The following is a 17,947-nucleotide window of genomic DNA, read 5'->3' on the forward strand; positions in this document are numbered from 1 at the left end:
TTGATACACTGTGATTAGTGGATTTCTTCGATTCGTAGCTCTAGTGGTTATTGTTATTACCTCGTTATAGTCGATGATTTTTCACATTACTATTGGAGTTTTCTCCTTCGAAAGAAACCTGATGTTCTTGTTACTTTTGTTGCCTTCAACGCCTACATCACCACTCACTTTGATATCCTCATTCTTTACATCCAATGCAACAATGGGAAAGAACTTGACAACCTAAAACTTAACACCTTGTTTGCCATACGCGCTCTCAATGATGTCATCCACTCCCTTTTGTTTCAAGCATCCATTCCACCACCCCTTTAAGCTGAGGCACTCCACACTAACACCTATCTCATCAACATACGCTCCTCCATCACACTCAACAAATTCACTCCTCACTATTTCTTATTTTGTACTCATCCCTCCTACGACCATCTCCGAGTATTTGGCTTCCTTTGATACCCCAACACGTCTTCCACCAACCTCACAAGCTTGCTCCAAGTGCTACTTGTTGTGTCTTTCTTGGTTACCTTCCCCATCAAATGGTTATCGCTGCTTAGATTTACAAACCTGGCGCATCATCATCTCCAGACATGTCACACGAAAATACTTTTCCCTACACCTCGCCACTACCCAATTCATAACCTCCCCTAACACTGTCGACGTTTTCGACCCTCCACTTTTACACGAGGCACACCTCCCTACCACGACAGATTATTTTCCTGCCGCGCCAGCCCTTTCGCCTGCCAACTTCCCCATAGCAGCCCGTTTGTACGCCACGGCAGACCACCATGCCCCTTCGCCTTCTCTTGTCTCAACACCCTCCCCTTACGCGATGCCACACTCTGTCGCTGATGCCATCAAATACGAACTGTTGTGCCACCACACACCACACCTACCTCGTCAACGCCACCCTCACCACCATTATTCGGCTTTCTCCACCAACCCCACCCATTCATCGAACACGCCTCACTACCGGAAAGATTCCACCTCCTCGCGAATGCCTCAATCTCAGAACCACCATGACATCCTCTCTCCCACATAACTATCTCACTAGCCTTCACGATACCTCTTGGCAGCAAGCTATGCAAGAGGAATATGATGCTCTCATGTCAAATGGCACCTGGACACTCGTTCCTCCTCCTCCTGGTGCTAACATTTTGAGCTGAAAATGGATATTTTTTCCACAAACACTACTAAGAAAACAGCTACTGCTGGCGCACCAAAATAGCTTATTGCCGGCGCACCTGAGCCTGCCGGTGGGAACAGGCCGGTGATATTTTCCTACCACCGGCGCAGCGAACCATTCGCCAGCAGTACATGGATATAGGACCGGCGCATGTGCTGTGTTCGCCGGCAGTAGTACGAATAGGAAACAAAAAAAAAGGCCCACCCACCACCGTCCCACCACGTGCCTTCATCATTACATTTATAGAGAGCACAAGTGAAAGAAATAAAATTACAACTAGCGATGAATTTTGCACAAAACACCCTAACAACAATTTAGAAAAGCAATCGAATCCTGGAAGCCACGACCGAGGACGGCGAGCCCTGCTCGACGCGACGACCGTGGACGGCGAGGCCTGCTCGACGCAATGGATGACTGCTGCTGGAGACGGTGGAGGAGGACATGGCAGGCGTGGGGGGAGTGGGCGGGCTTGACCACCGCCAGGGTGTCGCTATCGCAGAGCAGCAGGTCGCGGAGCAAGTCCGTCGCGCCGCCATACACCAGGTCGTGGATGCTGGCAGATCCGCCGAACGGCCTGGGCGTCGTCGTCGCCCACAGCCGACAGCGCAGCCTCCTTCCGCCCCACGGCGACATCCAGGTCCATCCCCGCGCTTTCAGCAGCCGGCGGAGGACTCCTCCTGCGGGACGAAGACCGTAGGGGTGGGTGAGGTTCTGGCGGCCAGGAGCGGCACCGGTGCCAGCAGATCGGCCTCGGCACGCGGCCGGAGATGGTGGCTAGCCTCCAGCGGCCGGCGGCAAGGCGAGCCCGCCGAGGTGAGGATGAGGGAGATGTCCCCATGGGGCGGCGCGGGCGTGCTCGCCGAGATGGTGGCCGCCGGCGGGCCGAACTAACCGAGGTGAGGTGAAAAACGAGGGAGATGTCCCCATGGTGGTGGCGCCGGCGTGCTCATGGAGGAAAGCAGCGTGAAATAATTGGAACCTGCTGGTCGCCGAAAAAGGGGATTGACTCAGGGAAAGGATAAGGAGCGGTCGGTGTGCGCCCTACAGGACGCGTGGCTTCCAGTTCCAGCCAAGGCGGAGAATCGCACGCGGTTTTCCTTTTCTTATTCTTTCAAAATTGTCCTCTATCGTTGGCGCACACGATTTTGGAGCGCCGGCATTGTAGCCTCGCGTAGCGAGCTGATCTAGCACGGCCGGCACCTCCTATATCACCGGCGAACAAAACTGCAAGCTGCGCCGGAAATTGACAGGTATTGCCGGTGCACGTATAAGTGGAGCGCCGGTGGTAAAATAGCACCGGCGTAACATTTTTGGTGCGCCGGCGATAATTTTTACAGCTATAGGCCTTTTTCTTGTAGTGAAATATAACTCCAGCGGTTCTCTCACCCGTCATAAAAGCACGCTAGGTCGTGTGTGGCTTCATTTAACAACCCGACGTTGAAAGCGATGAAACCTTTAGTCCATATGTCAAGCTAGCCACCATTGGAGTTTTCCTCTCATTAGCTCTATCTCAGTCTTAACCCATTAATCAACTAGATGTTAAAAATGCATTTCTCCATGGACATCTTAACGAGGAGGTCTACAGCAAACAACCTTCTGGTTTCGTTGATCCCTCTCGACCTACTCATGTTTGTCGTAGTCTGAAATCCCTCTATAGTTTAAAACAAGATACCCGTGCATGGTTTTATTGGTTTGCTACGCTCACTCCATTGGTTTTCTCTAGTCCAAATCTGAAGCTTCTCTCTTCACTTTTCACCGAGCTACTGACACTGCCTACCATCTCTTATATGTCGATGACATCATCCTCACCGCCTCGTCCAACACTCTTCTACATTCTATCATTCTCACATTTAGCCATGGATTTGCCATGGAAGACCTAGGGTCTCTTCATCACTTCATTGAAATCTCAATCACTTGCACCACTACCAGCCTTCATCTTTCGCAACATCAATATATTCTAGATGTCCTCTCTCATGCAGGCATGACATATTGCAATACATCCCTTACACCCATTGATATCAAAGCCAAATTACCCTCCTCTGTTGGGCCTCTTGTCGCCGACCCCTTTTCCTATCGCAGCTTAGCTGACGCTATCCAATATATCACTCTTACCCGTCTAGAAATTTCATATGCTATACAATAGGTCTGTCTTCACATGCATGATCCTCGTGAGCATCTTATTCTAGTCAAACGCATTCTTAGGTACCTTACAGGTACACTTGATCATGGCCTCTGTCTTACACCTTCCCATTACTACTCCTTCGTTGCCTATTCAGATGGAGATTGGGCTGAATGCCTCGATACCCGCCGCTCAACGTCGGATACTGCGTGTTCTTCAGCGGTAATGTTATTTCTTGGTCCTCCCAATGGCAGCCCACTGTTTCTCGATCCAGTGTTGAGGCTGAATATCGTTTTGTTGCTACTGCTGTTGCTGAGACATGCTGGCTCCGGAGCCTCTTACAGGAGCTGCAGCGTCCTATTGATAGTGCCACCATCGTGTACTCCAATGAGGGCTGCTCCGGTGCTCCCCCCTAAATGAAATTGGAGGACCATAGTTAGTTATTTTTTCATGTGTTGGATCTGCCGAAACTCATATTCAGTCCATGTATACTCATCTGTATTGATACAATATGTGTATATCGCGTAAGAAAAAAAAGTCACGTGAGCAAGATCTTTATAGGACTTTTATATTTCGGCACACGCACGTGACCGTAGATACGTACAAAAACGAGGTACAACACAACACGTGCCATACAGGTCTATATAGGGTTGTACGGACGGTGGACATATAATGAAATTACGATCGTGCCCCCGCTTACGAACATGTATGAGAAAATCTCCACCGTTGTTGTGTTTGACGCGCCAAAAAAATTCTAGGGGAGGAGCACCGGAGCAGAAGTGGTACTCCAATAATGTTAGTGTTGTGTACTTTTCAGGTAACCCTGTGCAGCATCGTCGTACGAAACATATTGAGTTGCACATTCACTTTGTATGGGAAAAGGTTGCTCTCAGTGCTTTACGAGTTCTTCATGTGTACCGTCTACCTCACAGCTGACATATTCACTAAGGGTCTTCTATCGCCATTGCTTGGCGAGTTTCGATCCAGTCTTGACATCGGCGTGCCACCGAGCTCAGACTGCAGGGGCGTGTTAAGGATAACAATCAGATCTCCTCAGATCTTGCGTACCTAATTAGTTTAGATCTTTCTTGTACGTCAATCTTGTATCGTGTAACAATTTTTACTTAGTTCCCCGTTGATTACAAGGCCAACAACAAGGGGAAGAGAAACAGTCCATAGTGGTGGACAGTGCACGGATCACTATCATGGTAGGTCGCAAACGCAAGAAGGCGTCTACTGCTCCTAAAGTTCCCGAGGATTGATGTCTACGCCAACACAATGGGGCAGCTCCGTCGCCACCTGGCCTATCACGGCCGTTGCCCACATCAGCCCTTACTAGTGGACCCGCTACGTCCCCTCCACCACTACAAGTGGGAGATGCGCAAGAGTACGACGCGTTGACATGCCATGTTCCATTATTTATTTATGAATGTTTTGTTAAAAAAATTATCAATTATTTTATTGTACGGTTTGCCGGTCAACTTTTGTCCGTACATATTTGATTAATTTTTTCTCCTTGGGCCATTACGTTTTCCTCGAATTCATGGTCTCGTATATGTACTTGAATCCGCAACCGATCATTATCAGTACTTTGCATCCGGCGAGAAAATATGGCACAATATATGGTAATGGCAAAATCTTAGCCGATTACATCCCTACCGTATACACACATCAGCAAGATCCCAGATTATATAACTACTATATTAACTTTAACTACTATATTAAAGAAAACAACTTTGATTTTTATCAGATTTTTGGGCCTCCTTAAGGATTAATTAGATTGTCACACGTGTTGTATTAATTGATTTGGTTCCTTCTGTTATTCTTCTGTGTGAGCTTTGGGTGCTCTGTAAGATTTTCTAGAGAAGCTGGGAGTTCATCTGGTGCCAGCACGTATGCAATTTTCCTCTCCTTTCTTCAGAGTGCTTCGGTTGTGACCTTTTTTGTGCCTTTTGTGTGTGGTTGTAGTGTTGTTTTATGTGGTCAAAGCGGTGCCAAGTTAGAGCATCTCCACTCGTCTCCCTGACTAGGCCCCCGATGGATGTTTTTTCCATCCGAACGGCGAAAATGGCCCAGCCGCGCCCCCGGTTCCTCGTTTTTCGCCGGATTTGGGCTTTCATCCATCCGGCGAGCCCACGCCAACCCCGGCCTACCGGGGAGCGCTCGGGGACTCCGGACGAAGCGAAAGCGCGCGAAACGCCGAGAAATCTCTCCCGCGCTTTCGTTTCGGCTTCGCCGCGGAGGTGGCCCCGACCGGTCAGCGACACGCGCATCGTCTTCCGCGCACGCATCGTCTTCCGCGCGCAGTAGAGGCTGCCGCCGGTCAGCTCGCCACGGACGCGTCGCATTCCACGCGGCATTAATCGCCGGCGCCATCCCCGCCTATATACGCCGCTCCGCTCGCCGCGACGCGTACCCCTACTCCACTCTCCCTCCACTGTCCTCCACTCTCCAGATGGCGTTCAACGACGAAGACGGCGCAGCCATTAACGGCTTCCCCCGCCGGTCGCTGCACGCGTGGGAGGGGCACCTCCTCCACCAGGCGGGGTACCCCTGCCCGCCGGACACCAGGCCTCCCGGCGGCGGGTGGCGGCTAAGTGCTGGCGGCGTGCCAATCCCGCCGCTGCCCCAGGGCCACGCCGTCGACGCCGCCATCGAGGAGTCTCGGATGGTGATGACGGAGGAAGAGCGCGCTGACCCGCGCCACCACCCCGACAATATCACGCGGTGGAATTCCTTCTTTCTCCGGCGGTGGGAGCGGGAACTGGCGTCCTACGACGGCCCGCCGCCTCCGCCTCCGCGCAACAACGCCGCGGGTCGCCGGCGATGGTGGAGCGCGCCGGATAGGACGCTCCACAACGTCCTCGAGCACATCGAGGGCGGCAACACCCCGCCGCTCACGATGCCCCTCCATCGAGGGCATCGGCCAACCGCCGCCGGGGAAAGAGCTGGCAGCCACGGCGCATGGCTGCCAGCTCGTCGTCTTCCGATACGGCGTCGAGGTCGCTCTCCAGGTCGGCGCCATCCTTGGCGCCGGTGAAAAAAGAGCCGGCTTCGCCGCCGAGCAACCGCACGCGCGGCGGCGGTGGCATCGTCATCCGCGAGCCCTCGGCGACACAAGGACGCCTCCGCCCGAAGCGCGAACAGGACACCTCCGGCGAGCGGAAGCGCAAGCCGGCGAAGGTGAAGGTGGAGGAGGCCGAGAGCACCGAGGACGCGGCCATCCTCGAGGCCGTCATCGCGAGGTCCCTCCAGGACCTCGTCCCCGCTCAGAACGCCATGCCGCTCAACCAGGCCTGCGCTTGGTCGAGGGAGCAGTGGGAGAAGGAGGAGGCGGAGCGGCAGGCGAGGCTCCTCCAGGACGTCGCCCGCTACCGCCGGCCTGCGACTCCTCCATCCGGCGCCGCCGTCCCCGTCATCGACCTCGAAGCCTCCGACGACGACCTGTACAGGCCTTCGCCGTCCCCGCCTCGTACCGGTGGCCGGTGGGAGACGCCGGCCAAGCGCGGCAGCCGGGGGGCTCGGCCCCGCCGCGAGCTTCGCCGACGCACGGCCCGACGACGATGGCGGCGACGGCGACTACACGGTGTTCTACCGCCATTTCGGCATGTAGAGCGCCGTGTTTTAATATTTACAGCTAGAGTTCCCCTAGCCGAATTCGAAATATAGTCGAATTCGGTTCTCTATGTATGAACTTCGCCCTCTATATAGTAAATATCATTAAATTTAGTCTAAATTCGACCGTTTTATGCCGTAGTTTGTCAAGTTTCCGTTTTTCAAATTTAGATCGCCGTCTTCGCCTCAGATCGCGGCTGGGAAACTACTCCTCCCCACGCCAAATTTACGTCCAATCCGGACGTAAATTTCCCCGGATTTCGGCGTGGGGAGGGTAAACGAGTGGAGATGCTCTTACACACTGAAAATATCCAAATTTCTACCGCTGGGACCAGCGCCAGCCATTTTGCCCCCTCCCCCACCTCTCCCATTTCTTCTCTTTCATCTCCGGGACGGTTGACCTGCTCCGGTGCTCCTTCTCCATGGACAAGTCCGGCGCCGCCGCACAGCGCCCCCTCATCTTCTTTTTCCCCGCGACCGCGGTGCTCTGCCTCGCCTCTACGCGTGGGCCCGTGAAACCCTAGCCTCGCCCTGAGCTTGGTCGCCGGCACTACTCCGACGCCGCCGCACCTCCGGCTACTCCTCCTCATCGAGCACGACTTTCTCTACGCCGCCTGGACCTCCTCCTCGACCTCCCAGAGCTCCAGGTCCACTACATCGACCCTGGTGACCACCTCCTGGTACCCCTCCTCGACCATGGCGTGGCATTGCTTGGGCGACGATATAGAGACGGCCGGCAACGTCGGCTGCTATAGAGGTTGGATGAATCTTGGCTGGGGCAAGCTACTGATGAAAAATAACAGTGTAGGCCTAAATATTCAGTTGTTATTCCGTAGAAACGCACGACTATTCGGTTAGTCCAACTAATAATTGAAATGCGGTAATCGATGAGCATAATGATTGTCTTTTTCCCCTGTTTCTCCACTCTCAACTTATAAGATGTTACGAAATCTCTTTTCTGTTACACCAAAAACAAACTAGCTTTGCATTGAAAATTTTAAGCAACATTTGATGAATCAATAAAATAAATCATCTCTCTGTTTGGAAATTTTGCATGTTGATTCGGCGCCTGAACCATAAACAGTACCAGTTTTTCATTCAGATGCCATTTTCAGTCTGACGCATTGTCATTCATCTGGTCATAATTAATTTCATTCCCAATTATCATTTTTTAACACTGGCGGAGAACGGAGATATAAAGTAGATGATTGTTATTTTTGTCCTTTTCTTTCTTGAACTTTACATAGTGAATCTTGGGGTAATCACATGTAGTAACAAATCATGGAGGCCCTGTAAGAAATCATGTATGCAATAGACTGCTGCATGTTGGGTTGCACGGATACTCGCAATCAATCTCTTTCACTCCTTGGCTCCCTCCACGGTTCCAGTTTCCAACAACATCTGCAATTGTCTGGTCCACAAATTGGAATTAAAATATATCAACATGGTGCATCAAGCATAACGTACACAAATAATCTGGTAGTTTATTTTTTTAACTCCTTGCCTCATTTCCAAGCCTCGGGGAGACAGGTGAATTCCAAGAGATACCATAGATTGTTTGGCAGTGGGTGAAGCATGAATCAATGAACATGCCCCATCCCTTCTTATCATAGACGACCTTCAATTCATTGACCATTGTATTCCTGAACTCTATTGAAGAAGAACAGCAAGTATTTAGTATTTTGGAAAAGAGAAAAGGCACAATTACTAAATTAAAGAGAAAAGGAGAGATTCAGAAGCTAAGCCCACCATCAAGAAATTCAATTTGTGTGGAATTGCAATTCTGGATGTTGTCCCTGCAACTCAGCCACGCGTTATCAGGCCCAGATGTGTTTGGTGCGAGATTCAGTCGTATCTGCGGCGAATAATCATAGGTAAAATAGTAAGAATTTTTAATATTGAGAAGTGGGTACAAGAGCAAGAAAATAATACTGAAAGTTACCTGCTTTGAATCATATGCAGAGTTCAGAATAAACATGGGGGTGCGGATGCTCTTAATTATCTCAGCGGGGAAGAGACACTAGGAGCAACATAATGTTAGATAATAAACTTCCTACATATGTAAGTTGTGGAAAGGAAATCAAATTATACAACATAAACCACCTCAGTTGGGTTCTTGCTTGTAAGGCACTCCTTGGGTAACACTTCCCTAACATTCTGAAATAAATTTAGCAGAAAATAAAAGAGGGAAAGTGGACTCAATTGCATTTGGTGCGAAATAGCATCAGTTAGATGGACAATAAAAAATATTTCAAATTTTCTACTAATTATTGGCACAAGTATGACAATATGAAAAATTAGAGGTTTACAAAGCCTTTTTTTGTGGCAATATTTTGGATTTGCACAAGGACTACAAGATGACCAGAAGGCTTGTTTAAAAAATAAGGCATGGCTTTCAAGCATATCTCCCTAACCTGGAGGCGAACAAGTCTATCATATTGAGACCAAAAGGAACTTTGTCCAGATATATCCTTTCTGCAAAAAAGAAAGGTACTTTAGTTCGGGTGTAATGCTAGTAGATTGTATTTATTTGAAAGAGTCTTACACATCGATAAAAAACCCAGCATCAGCAAGGCATTTAACTGAAACGTCCCGAGGGAATTTTGCACTAAAATCGTCGCAATGAAGTATCGTCGCTAGACCACCAGCGGAACAACCTGTAAGGAGGGCCTGAAATGAGGAGAGAAATGAGTCTGCTTTATGTGAGCTACTATAAATAACTAATGGTTGTTGATGAAATCACTAGAATGATATCTAATTTTTATTCTACAAAATTATGCGAAGACAGTAAAATTATGGTTTGACCTGTGTAGCATTGGCAAGTCCTTTTTCCATGAGTTCATCAATAACCGCTTCATAGATGCGCAGTCCTCTGAAGTAAACTGTGCTTCCATCCTAGTGTAGGTCATTGCCAACAGAAAACCATCATCACTTGGAGCTACCAAGACCTTGGCATATAAATCAGGATTTAGAAAAAAATCACCTGCGCACGAGCTTCCGTGTCACCAGAAAAAGACGCCCCGTCGCAATACCGTACATATACTTTGTTCCAGTTGTAGAAATCTAATAATGTTTTGGTCAAAATTAGTGAAAGAATATACAAAACAGATAAAAGAGTCTAAAAGCGTGACACTATCCAAACAAAGGGAAACTGTACATGGGCATGACAAATAGATAGGACGTGGCATTTTTATCCTCTAGCACAGATCGAAATGCGTATCGTCTGTATTCAGTGTAAACAAGAACACGTAAATAAGAACCAAATTAGGAAGACAAGAAAAGGAGAACAAAAAACCTGCACAACTACTCTCTAGGATGTGTAGGATGTGTATGCGTGAGAGAAGCATCATTAAATTACCAGGATTCAGTTCGGGATCACTATCGAGGATCCCAGCGTCGGTGAACTGTATTGGTTCCATGGAGTTTGACGAACCCAATGGAGACATTCCGCGGTCGAAGCATTCCTCGAGTGTGCTGCACCAACCTCCTCCCTGGATGGTTTGAATTGAAAACACATACAGTATATGCCAATTAATTACCTGGCTTGAGTTTAGGGTGAACAAATGGAAGCCAAACTACATGTAACACTTTAATTGCACACATTCAAAATTCGCATTTTAAAGTTTTAAGAAAATATGGAAACATTTAGAGGTAACCAATGATGTACACTACAAACATGTAAAATATAAATATGAATTATTCTATATTCTAGGATGTTCACTATAAAATTTGTCATATTTTTTCATTTTTGTGTAGCTTAAGTAGTTTGTATTTAGATTTCATACATTTGTAATATGCATCAATGACTACCTCTGAACGCATTGAATAGACCCAAGTCAATGATATGCTATGAGACATTCGTGATGTTAGTAGCAAAATATTTTTAAGTGTTAAATTATGTAAAAGTCCTTTGACCATGAGAATATTATAGTAAATCATATTAGAGGTCATGCTTTGATCTTATCAGCCGTCACCGGTTAACTATGCTTGTTGGGAAAGTTAAGGTTCGGGTATTTCTGAAGATACAAAAGCTTAATGATTTAAGATTGAGATTTGTTCCTCATGACAAAGGTGAGATATGAACTGGGTCCTCTCAGTATTGTGATGTTAAGTAACACATTTGCGTAGACACATTGATCACATGACATCATCAAAATAAACCAAACAAGAAAAAGGAGCATTGATACCGGATCGAGGATAACAGGTATAGTGATCGGAGAGTTGATCGCATGTATACCGAAATCTCACCTCGGGTTATCAACATATTGTATAACATAGGGATTAGCATATGGACAACATGGAAGGTTTGTCCACGTTCCAAACTTTTGGTATGCAAAGGAGCCAACGTGGATGTCCAGATCCTAACGTTTGTTATTGATCCGAAGGTAGTTGGACTCATGAATGCGTTGTACCGAACCTGTCGAGTCGCACACTTAAGGTTTTGCAATATGTTGTGAGAGTTCTATTTTATGGTATGTCGTTGAGAGAAGATGTTCGGATTTGGAATTGTTCTGGAGATTTTATGACTAAGAGAGAAACTTACGGAGTTGCTCTGAGCATGTCGTAAGTGATTTGGGGTAACATTGATTGAAAGTGTTCAGGAGTGACCACATATATGGAATTATTCTCCGAATCATTTCGATGATATTTCGTGTTGGCGAGATCACATTCAAATGAAGTCTGGATTGTCTAGAGGTCATCGAATTAAGTGAGAAAAGTGTTTCAGAACAAGACAAGGAAGTGTTCCAGAACAAGACAATGAAGTGCTAGGCGGCTAGGCTGCCCAGGCACAAAAGGAGCCAGCCAGGATAGCCCATATGGGCCAGCCGGTCATGCCCCAGGGGCCTAGTGCCCCTTCCCTTGGGAAGGCCTTGGAGCTAGGGTTTGCTGGGCTGGCCCATATATGCCAACCAACCTAGGGAGGGGCCGGTGGCTAGCCTACAGTGCTCAACCGACATAGAGGGACAGCAGCCAGCCCTATGGAGGTAGCCACCAACCCCCTCCCAACTCCCAAGTCAGTCACCCGCTTGGCCTCCCATAAATAGAGGTGCCCCCAAGCACCCAAGGTACACAATCGTGTGTGGTTTTCACTCGGGGTTTCTCCTGCCCTTTTGGTTGGCCGTTCTCTCTCTCTATTTCTATCTCTCTATATATATCTATCCCTCTCTCTCCCTCTCGACCTACGCCAAAAGGTTGTACCACTCTCACCATGATTGCCTTGCCCTGGACAACGAAGCCCTTGTCGAATGTACCTCCGTATGCGTGGACTACGCCGGAGGAATCGTTCGTTCGATTCTTGGAGCAAGGAGGATATATCATCGTGGTTGGGAGGATTTGCCTAGCTGCGGGATCGCACGCATCATCATGTTCACTAAGCTCTTCCGCAGAACTCATTGTGTTGACATCAATCAGATCCCGTACGTAGAATCAAGGTTTAAAATAGCGTGCTAAAAGAAATAGATGCGGCATCCTCCAAATGTTATGCATGCTATATCGTGCTAATAGCGTGCTATCAAATAGACTTTTCAAAAAAAAAACACCAGATAAAATCTAAAAATAAAGGATTTCATTCCAAAGGTGACATATTCATACACACATAATCACATACAAAAACAGTTCCTCCAATTTTTAGAAGCCTCAGATCAATATTTCACGAGGTGACGACATAGTATAAATTATTTATTAAGAATTATCAGTATAACTGATATTTTCTTCAGATTCAGGAGAGAAATCAAGAGATTGACGTTCATCACCACAACAAACAAAAGCAAATTTCTTCTTTTCTTGACGAGGAAAACTCAAAACCCTTGTATCAATAGGCTGTAAAAAATAGCGAGCTAATGCAATGATGTTTTAGCGCGATATTAACATGCTATTTCGTAAATATGGTCATAGCGGAAAAAATAACTAGAATTTAGCGTGGACTATCAAAATATGCTTTAGCGCGCTATTAGCAAAGAAATAGCATGCTATTTTAAACCTTGCATAGAATAGATCTTGGGTGTTCATGTAGATGTAGTTTTTCGAAATACATGCAGAATCCCCTTCATAGGGTTTGGACTACTCAAGGCTGGATTCATATGTATGCATTGGTCTTGTTGGCGCATGTGCAATACCTCTACCAAACAAAGGAAAAAAATTGTTGTGCTTGTTGTGAGCTCGAATAGCGCAAGGCCGCCCATCAGTGGGCTGGCCAACGGGAGATGTGATATTGCACGCGTGAGACATGCGGAATCGCCGTGTGTCCTTTGGAGGTGTTGGGCTTGCGGGGGTTGCGAGCAGGGGCGGACCCAAGTGTAGCTCAGTGGGGCTGCGCCCCCACTCAAGATTTAAAATTTGCTTGTTCATATTTGATAGAATTTTTTTAGTTTTTGAAAATTTATAAAGAAATTTTCTCCACTCATTTGATTTTCCCCCACTCATATAGTTTTCTAGGTTCGCCACTGGGCGAGATCCATGATGAACAAGCACTACTTGGTGTCCTTTGTTCCCTGCTGCAACAACAATAGGATAAACATATAGCAACATGTGAGGATCTCACAAGAGCAACCATGTACTTGCTTGAGGCACCTAAATTGGTGCTTGTGAGGACCCTCAACTGTAGCCTCAGTCAACGAGTAAAACAAACTAAATAGAGAAATCAAGAGCACACCTATCCACTTATCATACATCAACTAATTTGTGTTGATTAATTCTATATGATATGCCACAATCAATGTGGAAGAACAGAGAACATGAAGAATTGGAAAGCACATACATCAGTTTGAAGCACAATCAACTCAATGGTGCTGAAGAATTCCACCAGTTGTTCTCAACAGTTACAAGACAGTAATCAGCGAAGATTGCAAGGCACATTATCTGCTTGATCAACAATCAACTAGCATTTGAACAAAAAGACAAAGAAAGCAGTCAATGAAGGACTCAAGGCATATCCTCTTGCCAATGCAAGAACTCAACATAACTCCTTTGATGACTATCTGCTATAGCAACGATGAAGATGGAGAACCAGGTGCAAACAATGCCTCCTATTGAGTGTAGGACGCACAGAACAAAACATAGAAGATGAATAAGTTATAGCATTTCAAGACTCTAAGTCTTGAAGAGTTGAAGGAGTGGATACCAACTTGAAGAAATAAGTGGATCCGGAAGACCTGGAGAGAAGCACCTTGAATATATCGTTTATTTTTTATAGCTTTGAGTCATAGGAACTATTGAATTGTTGCACTAGCCACGTTTTCCAAAAGTCTGAACTGTAGGAAAGTGCTATGCTATGTATTTTAACACTCCCTCTCACGGTAGGCTGGACAAACAGGAAGACCATAGACGTGAGATAGATGGGAGGCCACAACTATTTTTATATTAAACAGTGCGATAGCTGGGGTTTGAACTTGAGACCTCATTTCTTTGATACCTTATTGAATTGATGCACTAGCCACGTTTTCCAAATGTACAAATTATTAGAAAGGGCTATGCTATATACTACCTCCGTCCCAAGTAATAAGGCGCACGCGTATTCCAATGCAAACTTTGACCATAAAAATTGAGCAACAAAATCTTGATTATATTATATGTAATTAGTATCGTTGGATTCGTATTGAAAACACTTTCTAATGATGTTAATTTCATACAAACAATCTGTATATATTTGAAGTAATTCTTAGTCAAACGAAAAGCACGTAAAACGAGGGCGCCTTATTCCTTGAATCGGAGGTAGTATTAATAGTAACAGCTGGAAATGGAAAAAAAAACACATCGATCTTACAAATTGTGGAATCTCACGCAATTTCAATCTAAGGTGCACCTTGCCTTTTCTAGGTACCTTTGTTACGCCTAGAGGCACTTTCTCGTTCTTTGAAAGCACAATCCTTACCCTGTTGTAAAGTGCTCATATAAACCTTCACACCAAATATACACCCAAACCCCATGAAATCTCATGAATTATCAGACAAGGCTTAATATCTTGAAACACTGCTTTGAACACATGGTGGAATCATGGTTGCATACTAACACGGATCTTTGTAGAAATTAGTGCCTCATATCTACTTGTTGATACTTCAAAGTTAGGACTCCTGGCCGTTATTGAGTCCTAGATGATTGAAGCATAACTGTTTTTTCATCAGCTGGACATGATAACCTCAAAATATCAAGACTGGCCGTATTGTTTGTTGCATTGTCCTTATAGCTACAAAGCACTTTCCAGCGTGTGACCGTTACTCCGCAGCGCATAATAGTTGCGTTGTTTTGGCAGTAAAGCACTTCGGCGATGACTATACAATACTTTGTACAACAACTAGATACCCTCCCTTCAGCCTATAAATAGTGTCACGCCTCCCTAGCAAAGGTCGGCGGAACAGAGAAAAATTGATAAGATCCTTGTGATCTACATTTGCGGTTCACCCCTCCTATCATTTATCCAATCATATCAATTGGGGAGAAGGAATTCATTTGGGTTGTCTAAGCACCGAACAAGGAGCGGGTTGTGGCCGGAGAAGAGCAAGAACGTACTCTGGGAGATTCCACATCTCTTAGATGGTTAGGTGTCAATCGCCGAGCTTCCGATGGGTGGAAGGCCAAGGTTACCCGTGAGCATCCTAGGTGTGGATTGGCCACATAGAGGAACGAAGATCACCTATGAAAGATCTACCCATAGTGATCGAGTGCAGCCGATGAGCTTGCACTAACAGAGAATATGGTTTGGGTGCCGGCGGGTGATGTCGCCTAAACCTAGGTGCTTGTATGCATAGCCCCTCCCAATAGAGACGTAATTCGGGTGTCAATGGCTTGAACTCAGGAAACAGGCATGCGTACTTGTCTCCTATAGTTTCTGCACAATTATTGTTTTGTTTCCATAATCTATTTGATCTTCTCAGTGCGTTGAAACATTACAATTCCAGTTTGTTTCTTGACAAACCAGAGTGCTTTAACCACTTGTGCGTACTGCATGTGTTTTTTCTTGTATCTTATCTGTGGTAGTTTGGGCTATGCGCGCTCTTCTATCGCCACCTGCTTAACGTTGTGCTTCGTAGAACTTATCCACTATCTAGCTATTTACCAATATATGCGTATTTCGGCTGCAATTAATTTAAATTTGGCAATTGTTTATATAACTCCTATTCACACACACCTTCTATTTGTCATATCCTGATCCTTCAATGGTGATGGGTGCGTGAAGGGCGGTGAGGCTGTTTGGTGTCATAGAGTCATCGATGGCAAGCCTAACAAGGCAAATGCATTGATCCCTATCCTAAAAATGGGTTCGGTGGAATACGGTTGTGATGGCGACTTCTAGAGCGTGTGCATGCGGTGCACGTTGAACACATGCTGGACCGGTTTGTGCTCTAGGCTCGCTGTCGGGAAGTTTGGTGATCCCTTCGAATTAGATGGTGTGGGTTGGTGTGAGGTCGATCATGGCTAGCTCCATGATCGAATTTGTAGATATAGCGACGGAGGTGCAGGATGATGAATCTGGATAGATCGATATATTCGTTTTGTCATGCTCTATTGAATGATATAATGAAAAGGGTATGTGCATCATTTTAATGCAGATGTAGGGCATCAAACTACTTCACGAAAAAAGTTCGATCTCCACCATTGAATATCACAACATGATGTCGCTAAATTTCTACGGTCCCGTCTCTGCTACTTAAAAATACAATAATAAATGCATAGAATATTGTAAGAGGGCTCATCCTATGTTAGAACGGTTTTCTTGTTTAGTCTACCTACTAACCATCCCATCATGTAGGAGGGGCATATTGTCGCTGAATAAAGAAGTGTAGAACATGACGTTTTTGCACTCAGGAGCATATGCTCCTGATTTTTGAAATGTGTTTTAAATGTATTTCAACATTTTAATATGCTCCTGATTTTTAAAATGTGTTTGAAATGTATTTCAACATGTTAAAGAATCCGAAAAAAATGTAGTATGTACATCTTATATTTTATGTGCTCGCAAAGTCGTTTCATGAAAAAATAATTTTTTTGTCATACGTGAAAAGACAAAATCCGGTGCTAAAAAGACTATTCATGAAACATTTCTTTATCTTTTATTGCACATGACACAAAAAAGTTGATTGCCCGCAAACCTTGGGCGTGTGCACATAGAATGTTAATATGTACGCGCAGAATTTTGTTTTAAATTTTCTTTTTGATGGTGGCAGGAGTATATACACATGGGTTCAAAAGTGCATTTCCGAGGAACTATCTGCTATAGCCATGTCTCTATCTCAAAGTAGACTTCAATTATGAGTCTGGTATAATAAGATCATTGGAAGATGATCTCATCTTCAATTTGGTTTTCTTTCTTTTTTCATACTTTTGCTACTTGCTTAGGCATGGAAGAATAATGATAGTAATATATGTAAATAGTAATATATGTAAGATATAAATCGGTGAGTGATGTATGAGTGGTGGTGTCTACCTCTAGGTGGACGAGCCAGCTTTTGGATCCGGATCCGGAGCCTCTCTGCAGTTGGTAGCCCGGCGCGGTTCCGTCCAAGCACACTGAGATGAAATCGCATCGCCGGAATGATGGACCGATTAATACTGCGAGAAAGAAGCCAATACATCGAATGGGTGACGTACCTGCCCCTTTCTCCACGGCGCCGGTAAGGAAGGTTAGCTCGACGGTCTCCGGCAGGCTACGGTGATGCAGAGGGCTGGCGACAGCCAGCAGAAGCAGCATGACCAGAACTGCCGCGGCGGCGAGTTTCCATCCCCATGCGAAGTAGCCAGACCGACGGTGGCGCTGCTGCGGCGGTGTGAGGAGGAGCGGCTCGGTTGTGCCCGCCATTGCTAATGTTTTGGCCGTCGTGTCTTGGAGGCAGGGTGGCTCCATGTATGTTTTGTTAACGCAGAAGTCGTGGGCTCCACTCTCTACCTTTTTCCCGACCTTGGAGAGCTGGGTGCCGCCACCACGTCTTTCAGTCCAAATGATTCAACCACTGTCCGTTGATGCTGGTTCTTGATGTTTTTTTTCTTAACACCGACTACAACATAGGCACATACACAATACATGTACGCTACTATTCACGCAC

The 17,947-nt window shown here is 46.2% G+C and overlaps 1 protein-coding gene across 1 annotated transcript; it reads right to left on the reverse strand.

Annotated features, from left to right (window-relative positions):
• Positions 1-8,211: 8,211 nt before the first annotated feature.
• On the reverse strand, positions 8,212-17,703 carry LOC124673362 (pectin acetylesterase 5-like). The gene is made up of 12 exons (XM_047209457.1): positions 17,496-17,703; positions 17,332-17,414; positions 10,270-10,402; positions 9,895-9,974; positions 9,717-9,806; positions 9,457-9,581; positions 9,326-9,386; positions 9,015-9,068; positions 8,854-8,931; positions 8,661-8,766; positions 8,416-8,561; positions 8,212-8,322 (listed from the first exon to the last, which is right to left on the reverse strand). Exons 1-12 carry the CDS (start codon positions 17,701-17,703, stop codon positions 8,212-8,214), a joined length of 1,275 nt encoding a protein of 424 aa, XP_047065413.1.
• Positions 17,704-17,947: the final 244 nt, after the last annotated feature.

The sequence above is a fragment of the Lolium rigidum genome, chromosome 7 (assembly GCF_022539505.1).
Source record: "Lolium rigidum isolate FL_2022 chromosome 7, APGP_CSIRO_Lrig_0.1, whole genome shotgun sequence".
Classification (NCBI taxonomy): Eukaryota; Viridiplantae; Streptophyta; class Magnoliopsida; order Poales; family Poaceae; genus Lolium; species Lolium rigidum.